At 40.6% G+C, this 17,870-nt stretch overlaps 1 protein-coding gene across 2 annotated transcripts in view; it reads right to left on the bottom strand.

Moving 5' to 3' along the window:
• Positions 1-17,870, bottom strand: part of GAB3 (GRB2 associated binding protein 3) — a 100,083-nt gene that overhangs the window by 8,949 nt on the left and 73,264 nt on the right. For both annotated transcript variants that reach the window (XM_027609687.2, XM_035725351.1), the window contains exons 5-8: positions 15,277-15,332; positions 14,612-14,831; positions 12,083-12,164; positions 10,853-10,955 (exon numbers count right to left, since the gene is read on the bottom strand). In XM_027609687.2, coding sequence (XP_027465488.1) covers positions 10,853-10,955; positions 12,083-12,164; positions 14,612-14,831; positions 15,277-15,332 — 461 coding nt within the window. The remainder of the gene's footprint in view (positions 1-10,852; positions 10,956-12,082; positions 12,165-14,611; positions 14,832-15,276; positions 15,333-17,870) is intronic.

Raw genomic sequence — 17,870 nt, 5'->3', positions numbered from 1 at the left:
AAATTGGTCTATAATTTTGTACTTAGGTTATCGCTATTTGTATCATGTTGTTTTAGACTTATAAAATAAAGTGGGTAATATTTCCTCTTTTTCCATTCCCCGGAGGCATTTATATAAGATTGTAATGATCTCTTCCTTTTGGTAGAAAGTGTCTGTACAATTGTTTGGGCCTCATGATCCTTTGTAGTAGAATTTTCCCTACTGATTCAGTTTCTCTAGTAGTTATATAATCATTCAGGTTTTCTATTTCTACTTGAATGTGTTTTTGGATATTTTCTGATAATTTGCCTATTTTCACCAAAGTTGTCAAAATGCTGGCATGGAGTTCAAAATATTCTCTTATGTCATCCATCTCTGGCATATTTGCAATTATTATCTCCTTTACATTTTTAATATTATTTGTATCCATTGCTTTTTCTTGATTAGTTATGTTCAATTTTAGTCTTTATTTTTTTTTAAGATTTTATTTAGTTGACAGAGAGAGAGAGAGCACAAGCAGGGGGAACGGCAGAGGGAGAAGCAGGCTCCCTGCCGAGCAGGGACCCTGACCCGGGACTCAATCCCAAGACCCTGGGATCATGACCTGAACCAAAGGCAGACGATTAATGGACTGAGCCATCCAGGTGCCCCCAATTTTAGTCTTTAAAGAGCCAATTAGGTCAGCATTGATCCTCTCTAATTTTGTTATTTTGTTCATTTCTGTTCTTGCCTTTATTCATTTTCCTTTTGAGGGGTTAATTTTTTTCAATTTATTATTATGAAAATGTCCTAGTAATCAGCCAAATTGAAGAAAATATCCTGTGAACACCCATATCCCCACCATTTACATTCTACCACCAACATCTGACTACACTAAATTGCTCGTGAGTCTTCAGACTGTCTGAGGACATGCATCGTGAGAAACTCCACCATTATCCCTTTACATATTGTTTCTCTATCTTTTTTATTATCTCCTTCTAGAACTCTGACTAGACAAATGTTTGACCTTCTCATACTATCTTCCATGTCTCAAATTTCTCTACGCTTTTATCTCCTTGTCCTGATTTACTAGTAACTTCACAATGATCCAGTTCACTAAATCCCTCTTTGGGTTTAATCTGCTCAACCCATCCATTGAGTTTCTAATTTCTTTTTTTTTAAAGATTTTATTTATTTATTGAGAGAGAGAGAGAGAGAGAGAGAGAGAGAGAGAGAGAATGAGCTGGGGGGAGGGGCACAGGGAGTAGCAGGCTCCCTGCTGAGCAGGGAGCTGGATGCAGGGCTCAATCCCAGGACCCTGAAATCATGACCTGAGCCAAAGGCAGATGCTTAACAGACTGAGCCACCTAGGCGCCCCCACTGAGTTTCTAATTTCATCCCAATTTTTATTTCTACAAGTTCTAAATGGTCTTTTCTAATCCGCCTGGTCATTTTTTTTTTAGATTTTATTTATTTGACAGAGAAGTGGCGAGAGAGAGAACACAAGCTGGAGGAGCAGGAGAGGGAGAAGCAGGCTCCCCGCTGAGCAGGGAGCCCGACATGGGACCCCGGGATCATGACCTGAGCCAAAGGCAGACGCTTCACCGAATTGAGCCACCCAGGCGCCCCTGGTCATTTTTAAATAGTATCTTGTTAGTCTAACTTTCAACTTATCTTATTTTTTTAAATATATCAAACATAACTATTTTATTTTCAAAATCCAATTATTTCCAATAATGGCTTACTTCTGTATTTGATTCTATTGTTTGTAATTTGTATCAATTTTCAGGATTTGTAATTCCTTGACATTTTTGGTCCCAGAGAATCCCCTTCCTTTCTTGTCAGGTGAGTTTTGTTTTTCAAAAATATATTCTCTATCATTTTAAGATATTTGATGTGGTGGTCTGTGATTTTCATGGTAGCTTGCCTACTAAAGAGCCCCATGAAATTAAAAAAAAAAATAGAACAAATGTAGTTCCACTTCCTTTTGTTTAAGATTGGGTTTTTAAGAAATCTTTACACCTTACATGGGGTTTGAACTCACAACCCCAAGATCAAGAGCTGCATGTTCCACCAACTGAGCCAGCCAGGCGCCCCAATGTAGTTCTACTTCTAATGTTGGATTAAATAGTTTTGACCACCCTTCCTACAAAGAACAATATGTCATTTTTGGTAGAATTTGGTGAATTGTTTCTAAAGGACCAAAAATAGCCACAGAAACCTGGAGGAAGATAAACAAAGCAGGAGGACTTACTTTCCTCGATACAGAAACTTACCAAGCTACAGTAACTAGCATAGTGTGGTACTGTCCAAAGAGAGGCATGCAGACCAATGGAACAGATTTGAGAGCCCAGAAAAAGACCCATACACACACGGATACTTGATTTCTGGCAAAGATAGCACTGCAGGATAGTGGCAAATTACAGTAACTTTAAATAAATGGTGACAGATCAATTAGAGAAACCTATTAAGGGAAAATGAAACTTGACTCCTACCTCAAATCATACACAGAAGTTAATTCCAGGTGCATTGCAGACCTAACTGGGAAAGGTACAACTATAAAGCTTCTGGCAAATAACCAAAATTCACCCAAGATTACATAGATCATGTTAATGGTCCTCCAACTATTAAAGAAATTGAAGTCACCCACATGGTTTCACTGAAAAATTTACCAAAAAACTTAAAGAATAAATAACACTAATTCTACACAATCTATTCTAGAAAATAGAGAACACTTCCTGAGGATTCCAACATTACCTTGATAACATAACATGGTAAAGACACTATGAAAAACCTGCAGATCAATAGCCATCATGACCATGGATACAGAATCCTCAACAAAATGTTAGCAAATCAAATCCAGCAATACATAAAAAGAATACTACACTATGGCCAAATGGGATTTATTCAGTGAATACAATACTGATTCAATATTCAAAAATAAACCAGTATAGTCCACAATATTTACAGTCTAAAGAAGAAAATTAATGATCATATCAATAAATGCAGAAAAGCATTTGATAAAATCCAGCATACATTCATGATAAAAAAACTCTCAGAAAACTAATAGAAGGGAACTTTCTTACCCTGATAAAGGATCACTATAAAATACCCACAGCTAACATACTCAGTAGTGAAAGATTGAGTGATTTCCCCCAAAATGGAGACAAAGAGATTCATCTCACCACATGTATTCAACATTGTACTAAAAGTGTCAGGCTGGTGATAAAGCAAGTAAAAGAATGAAGGAGCATACAGATTGAAAAGGAAGGAATAAAACACTGTATTTACAGATGAGATGATCATGTAAACAGAAAACCCCAGGGAATCTAAAGAAAATAAACCTCCCATATTTAATAAGGGAATTTAGCAAGGTCACAGGACATGAGGCTAACACACAAAAAACAATCATATTTGTATATACTGCCAATGGACAACTGAAAGCTGAAATTACAAAAATGCCATTTACAATAGCTCCAAAAGGTGAAATACACAGGTAGAAATCTAATAAAATATGATAACATCTATATGTTGAAATTATAAAATTCTGAGGAAAGAAATAAAGAAAATCCGAATCAATGGAGACATGCCATATTCATGAATTAGAAGTTTCAGCATAGTAAAAATGTCAATTCTCCTCAAATTTATTCACACTTCATCTTAGCCAAAAGGCTGAGAAGCGATTCTCCTCAAATTTATTCATAGATTTAATACAATTCCAATCAAAATCACATCAGGTTATTTTGTTAGATAATGACAAGCTTATTTCCAAAATTGGAAAGGCAAAGGGGGCAGAATTAACAAAAAAAATTTTTAAACAAGAATGAGATTGGAGAAAATATGTTTCCCATTTTAAGATTTACTCTAAAGCTTCAGTAATCAAGACTGTGGTATAGACAAAATGATAGACACATAGATTCATGGATCAGAATATAAAGACTACAAAAATATGCCCAAATGATGTTTTACAAAAGTGCAAAGGCAAGTCAATGAAGAAAAGATTGTCCTGTCAATAAATGATATGGGAACATTTTGGACAATCATATGTAAAAAATCATCCTCAACACCATCTCATACCTTATATAAAAAGTAACTCAAAATGGATTACAGACCTTACATAAAACCTAAAAACATGATACTTTTAGAAGAAAACATGAGAAAATCCCAATGACCTAGTAGGGTTAGGCAAATAGTTCTTCGACATGATAACAATCCGTCAATGAAAAAAGTCTATATATATGTATATATATTATTATATTATTATATAGATAGATATTATATCTATCTATATATAGATATATATAAGTCTCTCTCTCTCTCTATATATATATATATATAAAGAAGAAAGTCAATAAATTGGGCTTAACCAACAGGCAGTCATGTCTCTGCCACTGGCCGTAGCAACATTTTCCTAGCTGTGTCTCCTGAGGCAAGGGAAATAAAAACAAAAATAAACTACTGGAACTACATCAAAATAAAAGGCTTCTGCACAGGGAAGGAAACAATCAAAAGGTTAAAAGGCAACCTACAGAATGGGAGAAAGTATTTGCAAAATATATAAAGAACTTCTTATACAACCTGACACCCAAAAAACAAACGATCCAATTAAAAAACGTAGCAGAAGACGTAACAGACATTTTTCCAAAGAAGGCATCCAGATGGCTAACAGACACATGAAAAGATGCCCAACATCACTCATCATCAGGGAAATGCAAATCAAAACTACAATGAGGTATCACCTCACACCTGTCAGAATGGTTAAAACCAGTAACACAAGATAGGGACGCCTGGCTGCCTCAGTCAGTAGAGCATGCGACTCTTGATCTCAGGGTTGTAAGTTCAAGCTCTACATTGGGTGTAGAGATTACAAAACAAACAAACAAAAAAACAAAACAAACCCACAAGAAACAACAGGTGTTGATAAGGATGTAGAGAAAAAGGAACCCTCTTGCACTGTTGGTGCAGCCACTCTGGAAAACAGTATGGAGGGTCCTCAAAAAGTTAAACATAGAACTACCCTATGATCTAGTAATTGCACGACTGGCTATTTCCCCAGAAAATACAAAAACACAAATTCAAAGGGATACATGCACCCCAACATTGATAGCAGCATTATCAACAATAGCCAAATTATGGAAGCAGCTCAAGTGTCCACTGACTGATGAATGGATAAAGAAGATGTGGTGTGTACGTGTACACACACACACACACACACACACACACACACACACACACACACTGGAATATTATTTGGCCATAAAAAAGAATGCAACCTTGCCATTTGCAACAACATGGATGGAGCTAGAGAGTATAATGCTAAGCGAAATAAGTCAGTCAGAGCAAGACAAATAGTATATAATTTCACTCATATGTGGAATTTAAGAAACAAAACATATGAACAAAGGGAAAAAAAAGAAAGAGAGGCAAAACAGGAAACAGACTCTTAACTATAGAGAACACACCAATGGTTACCGGGGGGAGGTGGGTGGGGTGAAGAGTTAAACAGATGATGGGGATTAAGGAGGGCACCTGTTGTGATGACCAGTGGGTGTTGTATGGAAATGTTGAATCACCTATATTGTACATCTGAAACTAATATAACACTGTACGTTAATTATACTGAAATAAAAATAAAAACAAATAAATAAATTTGGCTTAATTAAATTTAAAATCTTTGCTTGCAAAAGACAGAAGAGAATGAAAAGGCAAGCTCTAGACTCAAGAGAAAATTTTTGCAAGTCACATATCCATCAGATAACTTGTACACAGAATATGTAAAGAGCTCTCAAAACCCAAAGTAAGAAAACAAACAACCCAATTAAAACTCGGGCAAAAGGATCCAACCGATAGATACTCCACCAAAGAAGATACATAAACGCCGAATAAGCACACAAAAATAAGTCTGACATCATTTGCCATGAGAGAAATATATGCTAAAACTACAATGAGATACCACTATCTACATGTTAGAATGTCTAAATTAAAAAAACCAAAAAAACTGCAGGACCAAGCATGCTCCAGTGGAGCAACTAAAACTCTCATAAATAGTTGATGGGTGTGCAAAATCATACAGCCATTATGGAAAAGGTTTTGGAGTATCTTGTAAAGTTAAACATACAACTGATGACCCAGTTAAACACAGTTGATAACCCAGCAATCTCACTTCTGGGTATTTACCCCAGAGGAGGATTTTTCAACAGTGGCATTATTGACTTTTGGAGTCCGATAATTCTTTGTTGTGGGGAGTTGTCCTATGCACTATAGGATATGTAGCATCATCCCTGAACTCTTCCTGCTAAAATGCTAGCACCACAATCCTCTGTGCCAGGTTGTGGCAACCAAAAATGTCTCTAGACATTGCCAAATGTCCCTTATGGGGCTAAGTCATCCCCCATTTCTGCTCTAGAGAAATGAAAACTTAGATAATGCAAACTTATGCCCACACAAAATCGGTTAAAGGCCCTCAAGATCAGGAACAAGACAAGGCAGGCCATTTCTGCAACTGATATTCAACAAAGTATTGGAAGTTCTAGCCATATATATAGCAATTAGGTAAGAAAAAAATAAAAAGGCAGCCAAATTGGAAAAGAATAAGCAAAATAATCTGTTGACAACATGGTCTTATATGTAGAAAACTCTAAAGATTCCATGCAAAAAAATAACAAAAAAATAAACAAATTCAGCAAGGTTGCAGGATACAAAAATCACACCCAAAATTCAGTTGCATACTTATACACTAGCTGAACCATCTGAGAAAAGGAAATCAAGAAAATGATATCATTTACAACAACATCAAAAAGAATGAAGTATTTGGGAATAAATTTAACCAAAGACTTGTAATGACAACTACAAAACACTGCTGAAAGAAAGCAAAGCAGACATAAATAAATGGAAAGACATTTCCGTCTATGTTCATGGACTGGAAGACATAATATTGTTGAGATTACAACATTACCCAAAGCATTCTGCAGCTTCAATGCATTCCCTACCAAAATCCCAATGGCATTTTTGGCAGAAATAAAAAAAAAACCCATCCTAAAACGCTTGGAATCTCAAGGAACCCTGGATAACCAACTCAATCTTGAAAAAGAACAAAGTTGGAGGACTCACACTTTCTGATTTCAAAACTTACTGTAAAGTTACTATAAATCAAAACAGTGTGATACTGGAGTGAGGACAGACATAAAAACCAACGGGCCCAGAAATAACTTTCACATATATGGTCAACTGACTTTCAATGAAGGTGCTGAGACCACTTGGTGGGTAAATGGCAGTTTTTCCAACAAATTATGCTGGGAAAACCAGATATCCACAGGCAAAAGAATGAAGTTGGATCCTAACCTTAGACTACACATAAAAATTAACTCAAAGAATTAAAGACCTCAACATAAGAGCTAAAACTATAAAACTCTTAGAAGAAAACATAAGAGAAAACTTCATGACATCGGATTTGGCAATGATTTATTGGATACGATATCAAAAGCAGAGGCAATAGAAGAAAAAAAGAAATTCAACTTCATCATAATTTACAAGTTCTGTACACCCAAAGACCCTACCAAGAGAGTGAAATGACAACCCACAGAATGGGAGAAAATATTTGCAAATCATGATCTGATTAGGGGTTAATATCCATAATATATTTTTGAAAAAACTTCTACAAGGCAACAACAACAAACACAAACAACCTAATTCAAAAATGGGTAAAGGACTTGATTAGTCATTTCTCCAAAGATCCACAAATGGCCAATAAGCACACGAAAAGATGCTTAACATCATTAGTCATCAGGGAAATGCAAACAAAAACCACCATGAGATACCACTTCACACCCAGGAGGATGCCTATAATTAAAAACAAACAAATGGAAAATAACAAGTACTGGTGAGAATGTAGAGAAATCAGAAGCTTTTGCACCTGCTGGTGGACATGTAAAATGCTTTGGCTGCTGTGAAAAACAGTTTGGTGGTTCCTCAAAAAATTAAACATAAAGTATCATAGGATGCAGCAATTTCACCTCTAGGTATATATCCAAAAGAATTGAAAGCAAAGACTCAGATACTTGTACACCCATGTTCCTAGCAGCATTACTCACAATAGCCAAAAGGCAGAAACAACCCAAATGTCCATCAACAGATGACTGGGTAAACAAAATGTGGCCTCTCTATCCAATGGAGTATTAGCTTTAGAAAGGAATGAAACTTGGAGACATGCTACGATATGAATGAACGCCAAAGGCACGAAAGGACAAGTGTCATATGATTCCATTTCTGCGAGGCACTTAGAATAGGCATAGTCACAAAGCCACAAAGTAGAACAGAGGTTTCCAGGGGCTTTTTGGGGAGGGCCTAGGGAGTTATAGTTTAATGGGTACAGAGTTTCTGTTTGGGATGATGGAAAAGTTCTGGAAACACATAGTGATGATGGTTGCACAACATTGTGAACATAGCTTAATGCCACTGAGTTGTACATCTAAAAATGGTTAAAATGGTATATTTTATGTTCTGTATATTTCACTTTAGTAAAAGGTATCAAAAAAACCAAAATCTGTAAAAGAACGTTGCTGGGGCACCTGGCTGCCTCTGTCAGCAGAGCATGTGACTCTTGGTCTCGGGGTTGTGAGTTCGAGCCCCACACTGGGCATGGAGCTTACTTAAGACAAAACAAAAAAAACAATGTTTGTAACAATTCTATTCATAAATGCCAAAAAACTTGAAACAATCCAAATGTCCTTCAATGGGTGAGTAGATAAACTGTGGCACATCCATACACTTCAATAGTACTCGACAATAAAACAGAGCTGTTGACATGTGTTACGACTTGGGTGAATCCCAAAGAAATTATACTGAGTGAAAGAAACCAGTCTCAAAAGATGGCATACTCTATGATTCCATTTATGTGGCATTCTTGAAAAGACACAACTATAGCGATGAAGAATACATCAGTGGTTGCCAGGGATTAGGGTCATGGGAGGCTGTGACTATGAAGACGTAGCATGAAGGAGTACCTCGAAGTTGTTCAGTGTGCTGATTGTGGTGGTGGTTACGCGAATCCACGTATATGTCAAAATTCATAGAAACGCACACCAAGAGAAAGTCAGTTTCAGTGTAAGATAATCTAAAAACTAAAAAGTATTATAATGCCATAATAAAACATTTAATGTGAGATTGAGGGTTTAGAATTCTACTATAAAAGTCTTACAAAACTATTGAAATTATAGAATGTGGAAGTCCTGTAAAAAAGAGATCACATAAGTTAAAATTTTCATTCTTCTAAATTTTCTATAATTTCACAAACATTGAAAGAAACTAAAAAAATGATACATAACTTTAATAAAGCAAAACTTGTATTTCAGCCCCTGGCCTAAATTTTTACATTCAGATCAGACTCTGTTCTCAGAGAGAAAAAAAGTTAACATATACGATTATGCACAAAATCAAAATCAAACCCTATGAGTCATGTAGGCTTGTTACGTGGAACAAGTGAAATGATGTAACTCAAAGTCATTGGAAATTATTATTATTACTACAGTTGAAGAGACCTACAATTGAATGAGATGGGATAGGCTTTAGATAGGCTTTAAACACACCTATATGGTGCTTTCCCCACAGCTACCTGCCTTCAGCCAGTATTCTGGGCTCTTAATCTACCGTGTCATATGGCCTAATAATGCCCAGACAGTCATTAACTAATGATTATAAACTTAGGCAAGAAATCAATCCATAACTGTGCTGTTAATAAAATACTGGGCTTTCTCATAACCTCAAAGATCAGGGATGAACTGCTAGTATCTGGAATGACTCTGCACTTGCTTCTATTAGGTTACAGATTCACTTCCCTTTTCTGTTCTCTGGAGACAGAGCACAGCTGGTCAGTATCCTTTATAAGAGTGTTTTCTTCTAGAAGTTTCCCAAGGGCCATTACAAAGTGTGAAAAACATCGGGAAGACCACAGCAGATTTGTATATGAGTCACTTTCCATCTGCATATGGTTAAGTGAACTTACAGCACAATTTTTATCAAATGGAAAGGCAAAATGAAGCATTTAATTACTGCTTCACTGGAGATGACCGTGTTTAGATTTTCACTTGCCTACTAACCTCATGCATAGGAGGGCTTCAACTGTCTTTTCAAAAGTACATATAGTCACAGTGCCTTGAATAGCAGTCTTTTATGATCTCTTTGCAAAACTTCATCGGTCAAACACAGATTCTCTCTGGAGTTCCCTACATTAAGTTCCAGAACAGGCTTGGTCCTGGCTAACGTGCTTCATAATTCCCAGAGGTGCTAAAAATCCCTCTGTCTTCAAAAACCCATGCTGCCAATAGAATCCAAGCTAAAGAGAACGGAAGGAACAACACAGGGCAGGAGGGGGAGATTAATTACTTAATTAAAGGATAGAGATGTCACGTCTCTATCTGCTCAGATTTACAGAAAGACCCTATAACCCCAGTCTCCAGAGACTAAGACACATTCACAGCCCAGGACACTGTACTCTCTCCCACTGGGACTCAAGTGACTCATCCTTCAGGTGGTTTGGCAGAAAGGAACACAGGATATGTGAGTTTGCTCTGCACATCCAAGGAGCTACAAAGTCATTTAGATCAAATAGGGTATCATAGCCTTGGTGAAAAGAATGGCCAACATTTCCATTCTCCCATTACACGTGCCTCAACCCTGGGTGCTCTTGCAATAATACAGCCTCAAAATGCTAGGAGGAGCTGGATATTGCAGGGAAGAAAACCAGCTTCAAATAGATTTGTTCCCAGTAACCTGGTATCACATTCAAGTGAGTGTTTTCAGATTGCAGGGGGCTTTCTCAAGTTCATGTTTCCTTTATAATGAACTCATAAGAATACACATTGGGGTGAAGCATATGAAGAGTGTGAAACAGGATTACCATTTGGATGTAGCTTTCTTCCTCTTCTCTGGAAACGGAATTGGCAAAAAATCTTGCAGAATTAATACCATTTCTTTCTGGAGAGAGAAATCTGGTTCGATTGCTGAGAACAAAAATATAGATGAGGTCAAAGCAATGTCTTACAGCTGCTCTGAAAGCCAGCCAGGAACTGACATGGTCCCTGTGGGCTTTTCAGCCCTCCCCTTCCAGATAAAATTTCCTTCTGGCCAAAGCGATTCCTGAAGCAGTAGAGACTGCCCAGCTTCTGTCTCATTGTGGGGCGAATGGCTCCCAATTCTCAAGGGTTACTTTTTTCCAGGCCCTCCATGTGTTAGAGCTCACAAGCTTTCTAGAAACAGACCAAGGCATCATAACATTTAGAAAACAAAAACAAAAACAAAACACAAACAAAAACAAAACGCTCCTTTGGGGCTCTCTTGTTTCCATTCAAAGTAACTGGCAAAAGTAATGAGGTGTGGCCATTCCTCTGATGGGATGAGAACAAGACTGCAAATCAATTTTCACCCTACTCCTGAGTCAGAAGCGCAGACTGCATCGCTCTGCGGTCATGGCCGGAGAGAGAGCTCCTGGCAGAGGTCTGCTTTGCAAAGTGATTGTATCCTGTGGCGTAGAGAGAGAACCAGGAAACTCTTGGGCCAGGCCCACAACTCTGAAAATACAACTTCTAAAAGATGAGATGAGAGAGTGCAGACACATTTGGGGTTTGTCTGCCAGGTCCACGCACCATCCCTCTTTCTCTGAGAACTCCCTCCCCCTACTCGTTCACAAGGCTGGGCTTCTGGAAGCCATGTTGGTACTACTGGCCCTCCCCCGGGGCCACAGGTGACTCCACTCAGGCTGGGGCAGGCCAACTCCCTCTCCCAGGAAATGTGAGTTGGGGTCAAAAAAGAGCCTATCACAGCTGGTACTGGAATTATAGCATGTAAATAAGCTCAAGATCTACGGTTCATGTGAAGAGAGAAGCAGACGTGAGAGGCGGAAAGTTCTTTGGGTTCCCAACAGCTCGTTCCTAACTCCAGCATCCTGGGACATCCAGTTATATTCCTTCCTTTGTGATCTACAAAATATTTCTGGCTCATGATAACAAACCCCATCTCTCCTTTGACTTAAGCTAGATCAAGTGGGCTTCAGCTACCTTTAATCAGAGTCTTAACTAAAACCGGGAGTGCCTGTGCTGGATGAGGTCCCTTTGAGCAATCAAAGACCTACCAAGGTACAGTGCAGGTCCTGGTTAGAGACGCATGTTCCCGGATGGTGGAGAGGTTTCTCAGGTCCAGGGGAGGTGGCCGTGCTACAAGATAATACACGATATCCAGTACGGTAAGTTCTCAGGAGTTAAAGACCAGAATCGAAAGACTAAAATTATGACATTCCACTTACTTACTAGCACATCCAGTCCAAATTGACCAACAAGCAGCACTGATGATGAATGTGAATTCACTGATCTACCCTTCCCTACCTCACTGGTCACATTACCAGCTAGAGGTAACAATGGGGCAACACATTTAGTCAATATGCATTTGAGAACTCACTGTGTATCAGGCATGGTTCTAGGTGTTGGGAGGCACAGTGTGAGCAAAACAGATGGAAGTCTCTGACCATATGTAATCCCAACACCTACCTTACACTTGGCATGTCCAAAATGGAAATTTTACCTTTCTTACTGCAGGCAAAGATGATCACCCAGGTTTTAGTCTTCCCCTCTTCCAGTTCATTGTCTACCTGATAGTCTTTCTACGTAGAACATTCTTCCCCATCTCTCTGCCTGGTTAGTCATCTTCAGATCTCAGCTCAATGTCTCCTGCCTAGGAAGGCCTTCTTTGACCTCCAGATAAGATCAGGCCCCACATCATGGGCTCTCATGAGTTCTTATATTTACCCTTCATAGAGCTCCTTGCAGTTTGTAATGATATATTCATCTGTGATTATCTGATTCGGGTCTAGACTGTGCTCTGGGAGGACAGGGATTTTTTGCCTCATTTGTTGCAGTAGCCTTGGCATGCAGAGAAGCTCTTGGCACCTGACCCTTACTCCACCTCAGTCGTCCAACTTGTTGAGTTGGTCATGCATGTATCCCTCTACCAGGGCCTTGACCAGGTTCCTTTTGTTTCCTCCACTAGACTACATGGTAGAGACTATTTAAGTCCCCTCCATATCATCAGAGCATCAGTTTCCCAGGAGCCTCTGATCTGGGTGAGGTACTGAGCTGGAAAGGACATGTGAGTCACATAGTTCCTGGGGAGAAGGTCTCTCCTGGTGGCATGACACCGTGGCATCGGTCTCACCGACCAGCCAACTTGTGGCTACTCCCCCTGCCCTCTCCCTGTTGGGCCCCAGGGTCCACCCCTGTCAGAACCTGTCCTCCTGGCTCAGGTGTCCCACCTTCACACCGACCCAGTGAATCCCCAGCCCTGAGTCCATCCAACATGTTCATGCCTCTGATTGCCAGGTCCTATAGAGCTGCACTGGCCATACATGGCTATTTAAGTAGATATTTCTTAACATTAAATAAAATTTAAAATTCAGTCTTGGGGATGAAAGGTACAGCATGGGGAATACAGTCAAAAAATTTCAGTTCTTCAGTTGTACTAGCCACATTTCAAGTGTTCAATGGCCACATTTCTATCATCACAGAAAGTTCTGTTGGATAACACTGCTATAGAAGATTAATTGAGCAAAATAAATAGCGGCCTCAAAGTTACATGTCCCTGTGAAATCACTCCTGACCAGAATGAATGATTGTTTCCTCTGAAACTCCGAGGACAGGGTTCGTTCTCTTATTCGGTACTGACTGGATCATTTTTCTTCTTCCAGCTGGCTCTTACCTATCTCCCTCCCCCTCCCACTGAAGAACCTGCTTCCTCATCTTTACCTCCCACCCAGGGCCTAGCACAGCAGCATACCCACAGCAAACATGCTGCAGATGTGATCTGACTCGAACTGAAGGGGTGAGACTAGAACGACCAGGCATGAGTAGGGGCCTTTTACCAATTTGGGGCAAGGCCGCTTGAAACAGTGGTTTTTCCAAAGAGCAAAGAGAGGTGGGGACCAACCAGAGATCACGGTCATTGTACCAAATAGTTCCTAGTAATCACACACACCTACTGGGCAGGTGGCAATGGGCAAGAATGAAGTTAGTAAGTTACTTTGACCTGCTTTTCTTCCCTCTCTATCCATGCTGTTTGCAGACCAGAGAAGCTGCCTGGGAACAAGGCAGAAGCTTCGAGGAGCTCTGGGCCTATAGGATCCAGACTGCTCATTGCCCCCAGACACCTCTGCTGATGGGCATGTGCAGGGCAGTGAGTGAGAAGTTGCATGTGACCAGGTCTGGCATTCAGGAATTCCTGTCAAAAGTCATTCTTGGCTACCTCACTGTGATTATATTCAAGTCTGTTTAAACAAAGAGATGCCAGGCGGGTTTCATCATCGTCACTTAGCTCTGGACCTTTGTTAGGGAAGCAGCTGAAGATGAGCCCTCTGGAATGAACTTGGCTTTGTAGGCTGTATTTGCAGGGCCACAGTGCCTTAAGTCCCATGCCTCCTTTTCTCAGTCTGGGGTGGCAAGCTTTCCCGGCCCTTCCCATGCAGTCCCGGCCATTGCTCCTTACACTTCCCAGCCCTCGGAGGTGGTTCCTCTAGTGCTTTCTTCCCAGAGAGTGTCAGGAAGGGAACTTTTTCACATGGCCTCTAGGACCCGTACCCCCTCTCCTGCATGGCGCGCCTGGTCAAGTGGCTTACGTTTCCTCTGAGGCTTGAGATCTCTGTTCACTGGCGGAGGCTCCAGGTCCGCAGGCAGCTCAGGCAGCGGGCTTGGGATGCTTCCTGGGCTCATTGGGATGTAGTCATCATGGCTGCAGCGGGCTCCAAGACCAGAGATGGCTGCCTGGGGGCCCATGGGCACGTAGCCGTCTTCAGCCCCGCCTGAAGCCGTAGGGGACATGGGGGAGAACCCGCACGGCTGCAAGAAAACAGAACGGTCATGGAAACGGCCGCACATGGGGCTTTGGTTGCAAATTATCCAAGAATAACCTCGAACTTCCTTAGGAAAGTCCGATAGGCCTCCAACTCCAGCTCTGCTTCTGTACCTATTGTATGAGGTGAGTGAGACTCTCCTGAAGGTGATGCTAGAAGACAGTGGGTTAGGAATGTCTGCAGATGCTCTACATATGATGTGATGCCTGAAGTCCTGCCCTGAGCCAGACAAGGGTCTGAACCATTAGAACTGGCAGGGTCCTCACAGAACACTCAGTCTAGTAGTTCCCAGACAAGTGCAAGTCTTAGGGGAGACTGAAAGGGTCCTCAGAGACTCAGTGCTGAGTCTCAAAAGACCTCAAGGGAACATATGTTGGTTAGGCTATTTTTGGTCAAATTGAGGCTTAAAGGAACTCAAGTGCCAAACTTACCAAATTTAAACTAAGCCGCTTGTCTCGTTGTCTTAACGATTGGCCTTCTACATCAGCTGTAAGAGACAAGCCGGGGTGGTGAGAAACGCAAGACGGTATCAGTTGAAACTAGGTTCCAAGTCCCTATGGACCTCAGGGCCCTATGCTCAGCTCTGGAGAGGAAGAGAAGCATAACACAGTTTCTATATGCAAGGCTTGCTATTACGTCTCGTTGGGCAGTCAGAGCACATTCACCAACAGATGGAAATCAGACCAGATTTGGAAGTTTCTGTATCATGGCTTCAGTTCTCTCTATGAATTAGGAGGACATATAGCAAAGAGTTAACAAATACCTGTTGCATATATTATATGAATTTTCTGAGCGTAGAGATGACAGAGACAGAGAGAGAGGTTTGAAGAGAGAAGGTGTACAAGATCCCTTGTGATAAGCAGACAAGGGGCAGCACCACAGAGCAGCACTGAGGGTGAATGGGAGACCCGTGATCGTGATTTGCTGCAGCAATAGCCAGCCACTCAGGTACAGGCATGGAGAAAGAAGAAAGTTGGGTTAATCCAGGACTACAAACTTCTCAGATGGATGTGACAAACAGTGTGACATAAACATTTAGAATAATTGTTGAACTGAAAGAAGACATGTCCAGAAAGCAGAGCAGTAAGATAAATGGGCCTAGACTCAAATGAGATATGATTTTTGGGAATTAGCAGCTTAGAGATGGCAGTCAAAACCATAAGAGTAGATGAGTCTATCTAAGTTGCCAGTGTTAAGAGCAGTTTAACTACAAAACCCTACAGAATCCCAATATTCAAAGAGCAGGAAGATGAGCAACCACAGAATAATGTTAGAAAAGTCCAGTGCTCTCAGCAAGTGGGTACCAGGGAAGTGTTCCTCAAGGACCTGGAGATATGAAAAGTCAAGTTGCCTTGGAAAAATATACTGAAGAGTAAATATCATCTTTTTTCGGGGAGGGGGGGCAGAGGGAGAGGGAGAGAGAGAATCTTAGGCTCCATGTCCAGCATGTAAGCCCAATGCAGGGCTCGCTCTTATGACCCTGAGATCATGACCTGAGCTGAAACCAAGAATCGGATTTGGTTTCCGATTGGTTTCTGAGTCACCCAGGTGCCCCAAGAGTCAACATCATCTTAAAGTGAGAGAATAATTCCCAGCTCAGAAAGATGTAATGGGAGATTGTGCATTATATACAGATCTTCCTCAACTTCCTTTATCGGTGATGTCCTGATAAAGCTACCCTAAATTGAAAATATTCTAAATAAAGAATGTGTTTACTACATCTAACCTACCAAACATTATAGCTTAGCCTAGCCTGCCTTAAACGTGCTCAGAACACTAACATTCACCTACAGTTGGGCAAAATCAGCTAAGACACAAGCCTATTTTATAATAAAGTTTGGGGCTGCAGCTCACTGCTACTATCCAGCATCACAACAGAGGCTCGTACTATGTATCACCCGCCCGGGGAAAAGATCCAAATTCAAAACTCTAAGTACAGTTTCCACGGAACGCATATTGCCTTTGCACTATCATCAAGTAAAAAAATCCTAAATTGGGGGCACCTGCATGGCTCAGTTGGTTGAGCGTCCGACTCTTGATTTCAGCTCCGGTCATGATCTCAGGGTCCTGGGATCAAGCCCCACGTTGCCCACCCCTGCCCCCGCTCAGTGGGGAGTCTGCTTGTCACTCTCTTCCTCTGTGGTGCCTGGCCCCCACCCCCGCTCATGCACACATGCGCACTTTCTCTCTCTCTCTCAAATAAATAAATAAATCTTTTTTTTTTTTTTTAAATCCTAAATCGAGCCATCGTAAGTCAGGGACCATCTGTATATACATATATGTATACATACACACATATTTTTATTTCTTTATATATTCCTTTTTAACACAAATGGTAGCATATTATACTCCCCATCCTGCAACTTGATTTTTTCACTTAATATCTTGGAGATCAGGGCAGAGAAACACAATCAAGAATTTCTTCATTCTTTTATTCAATGGTATTGTGTTTCATTCTACAGATGGATCATAATTTGAGTATTCGTCTAATATTAGGTAACAATTTTATTTCTAACACTTTGCTTTAAAAACAAGGATAGGGGGCACCTGGGTAGCTCAGTCGGTTAAGCGTCTGCCTTCGGCTAAGGTCATGATCCCCAGCGTCCTGGGATTGAGCCCTGCGTCTGGCTCCTGGCTGAGCCGGGAGCCTGATTCGGGAGCCTGATTCTCCCTCTCCTCCCCTCCCCCTACTTGTGCTCACTCTCTCTCTCTCTCAAATAAATAAATAAAATCTTAAAACAACAACAACAACAAAGGATAAGGGCACCTGGGTGGCTCAGTCGTTTAACTGTCTGACTCCTGATTTCAGTTCAGGTCATGATCTCAGGGTTCTGGCATTGAGCCCAGCATGGGGCTCCATGTTCAGGGGGGAGTCTGCTTCTCCCTCTGCTCCTCCCCCGCTCGTGCTCTCTCTCTCTCAAATAAATAAATAAATAAATAAATAAATCATTAAAACAAAGGACAGAAATGGTTGAAGAAAACGACATAATGAAATAAGAACTGAATGACTGTACTCAGGGAAAAA

Source organism: Zalophus californianus, chromosome X, assembly GCF_009762305.2.
Source record: "Zalophus californianus isolate mZalCal1 chromosome X, mZalCal1.pri.v2, whole genome shotgun sequence".
Lineage (NCBI taxonomy): Eukaryota > Metazoa > Chordata > Mammalia > Carnivora > Otariidae > Zalophus > Zalophus californianus.
This window is presented reverse-complemented; position numbering and strand designations above follow the sequence as displayed.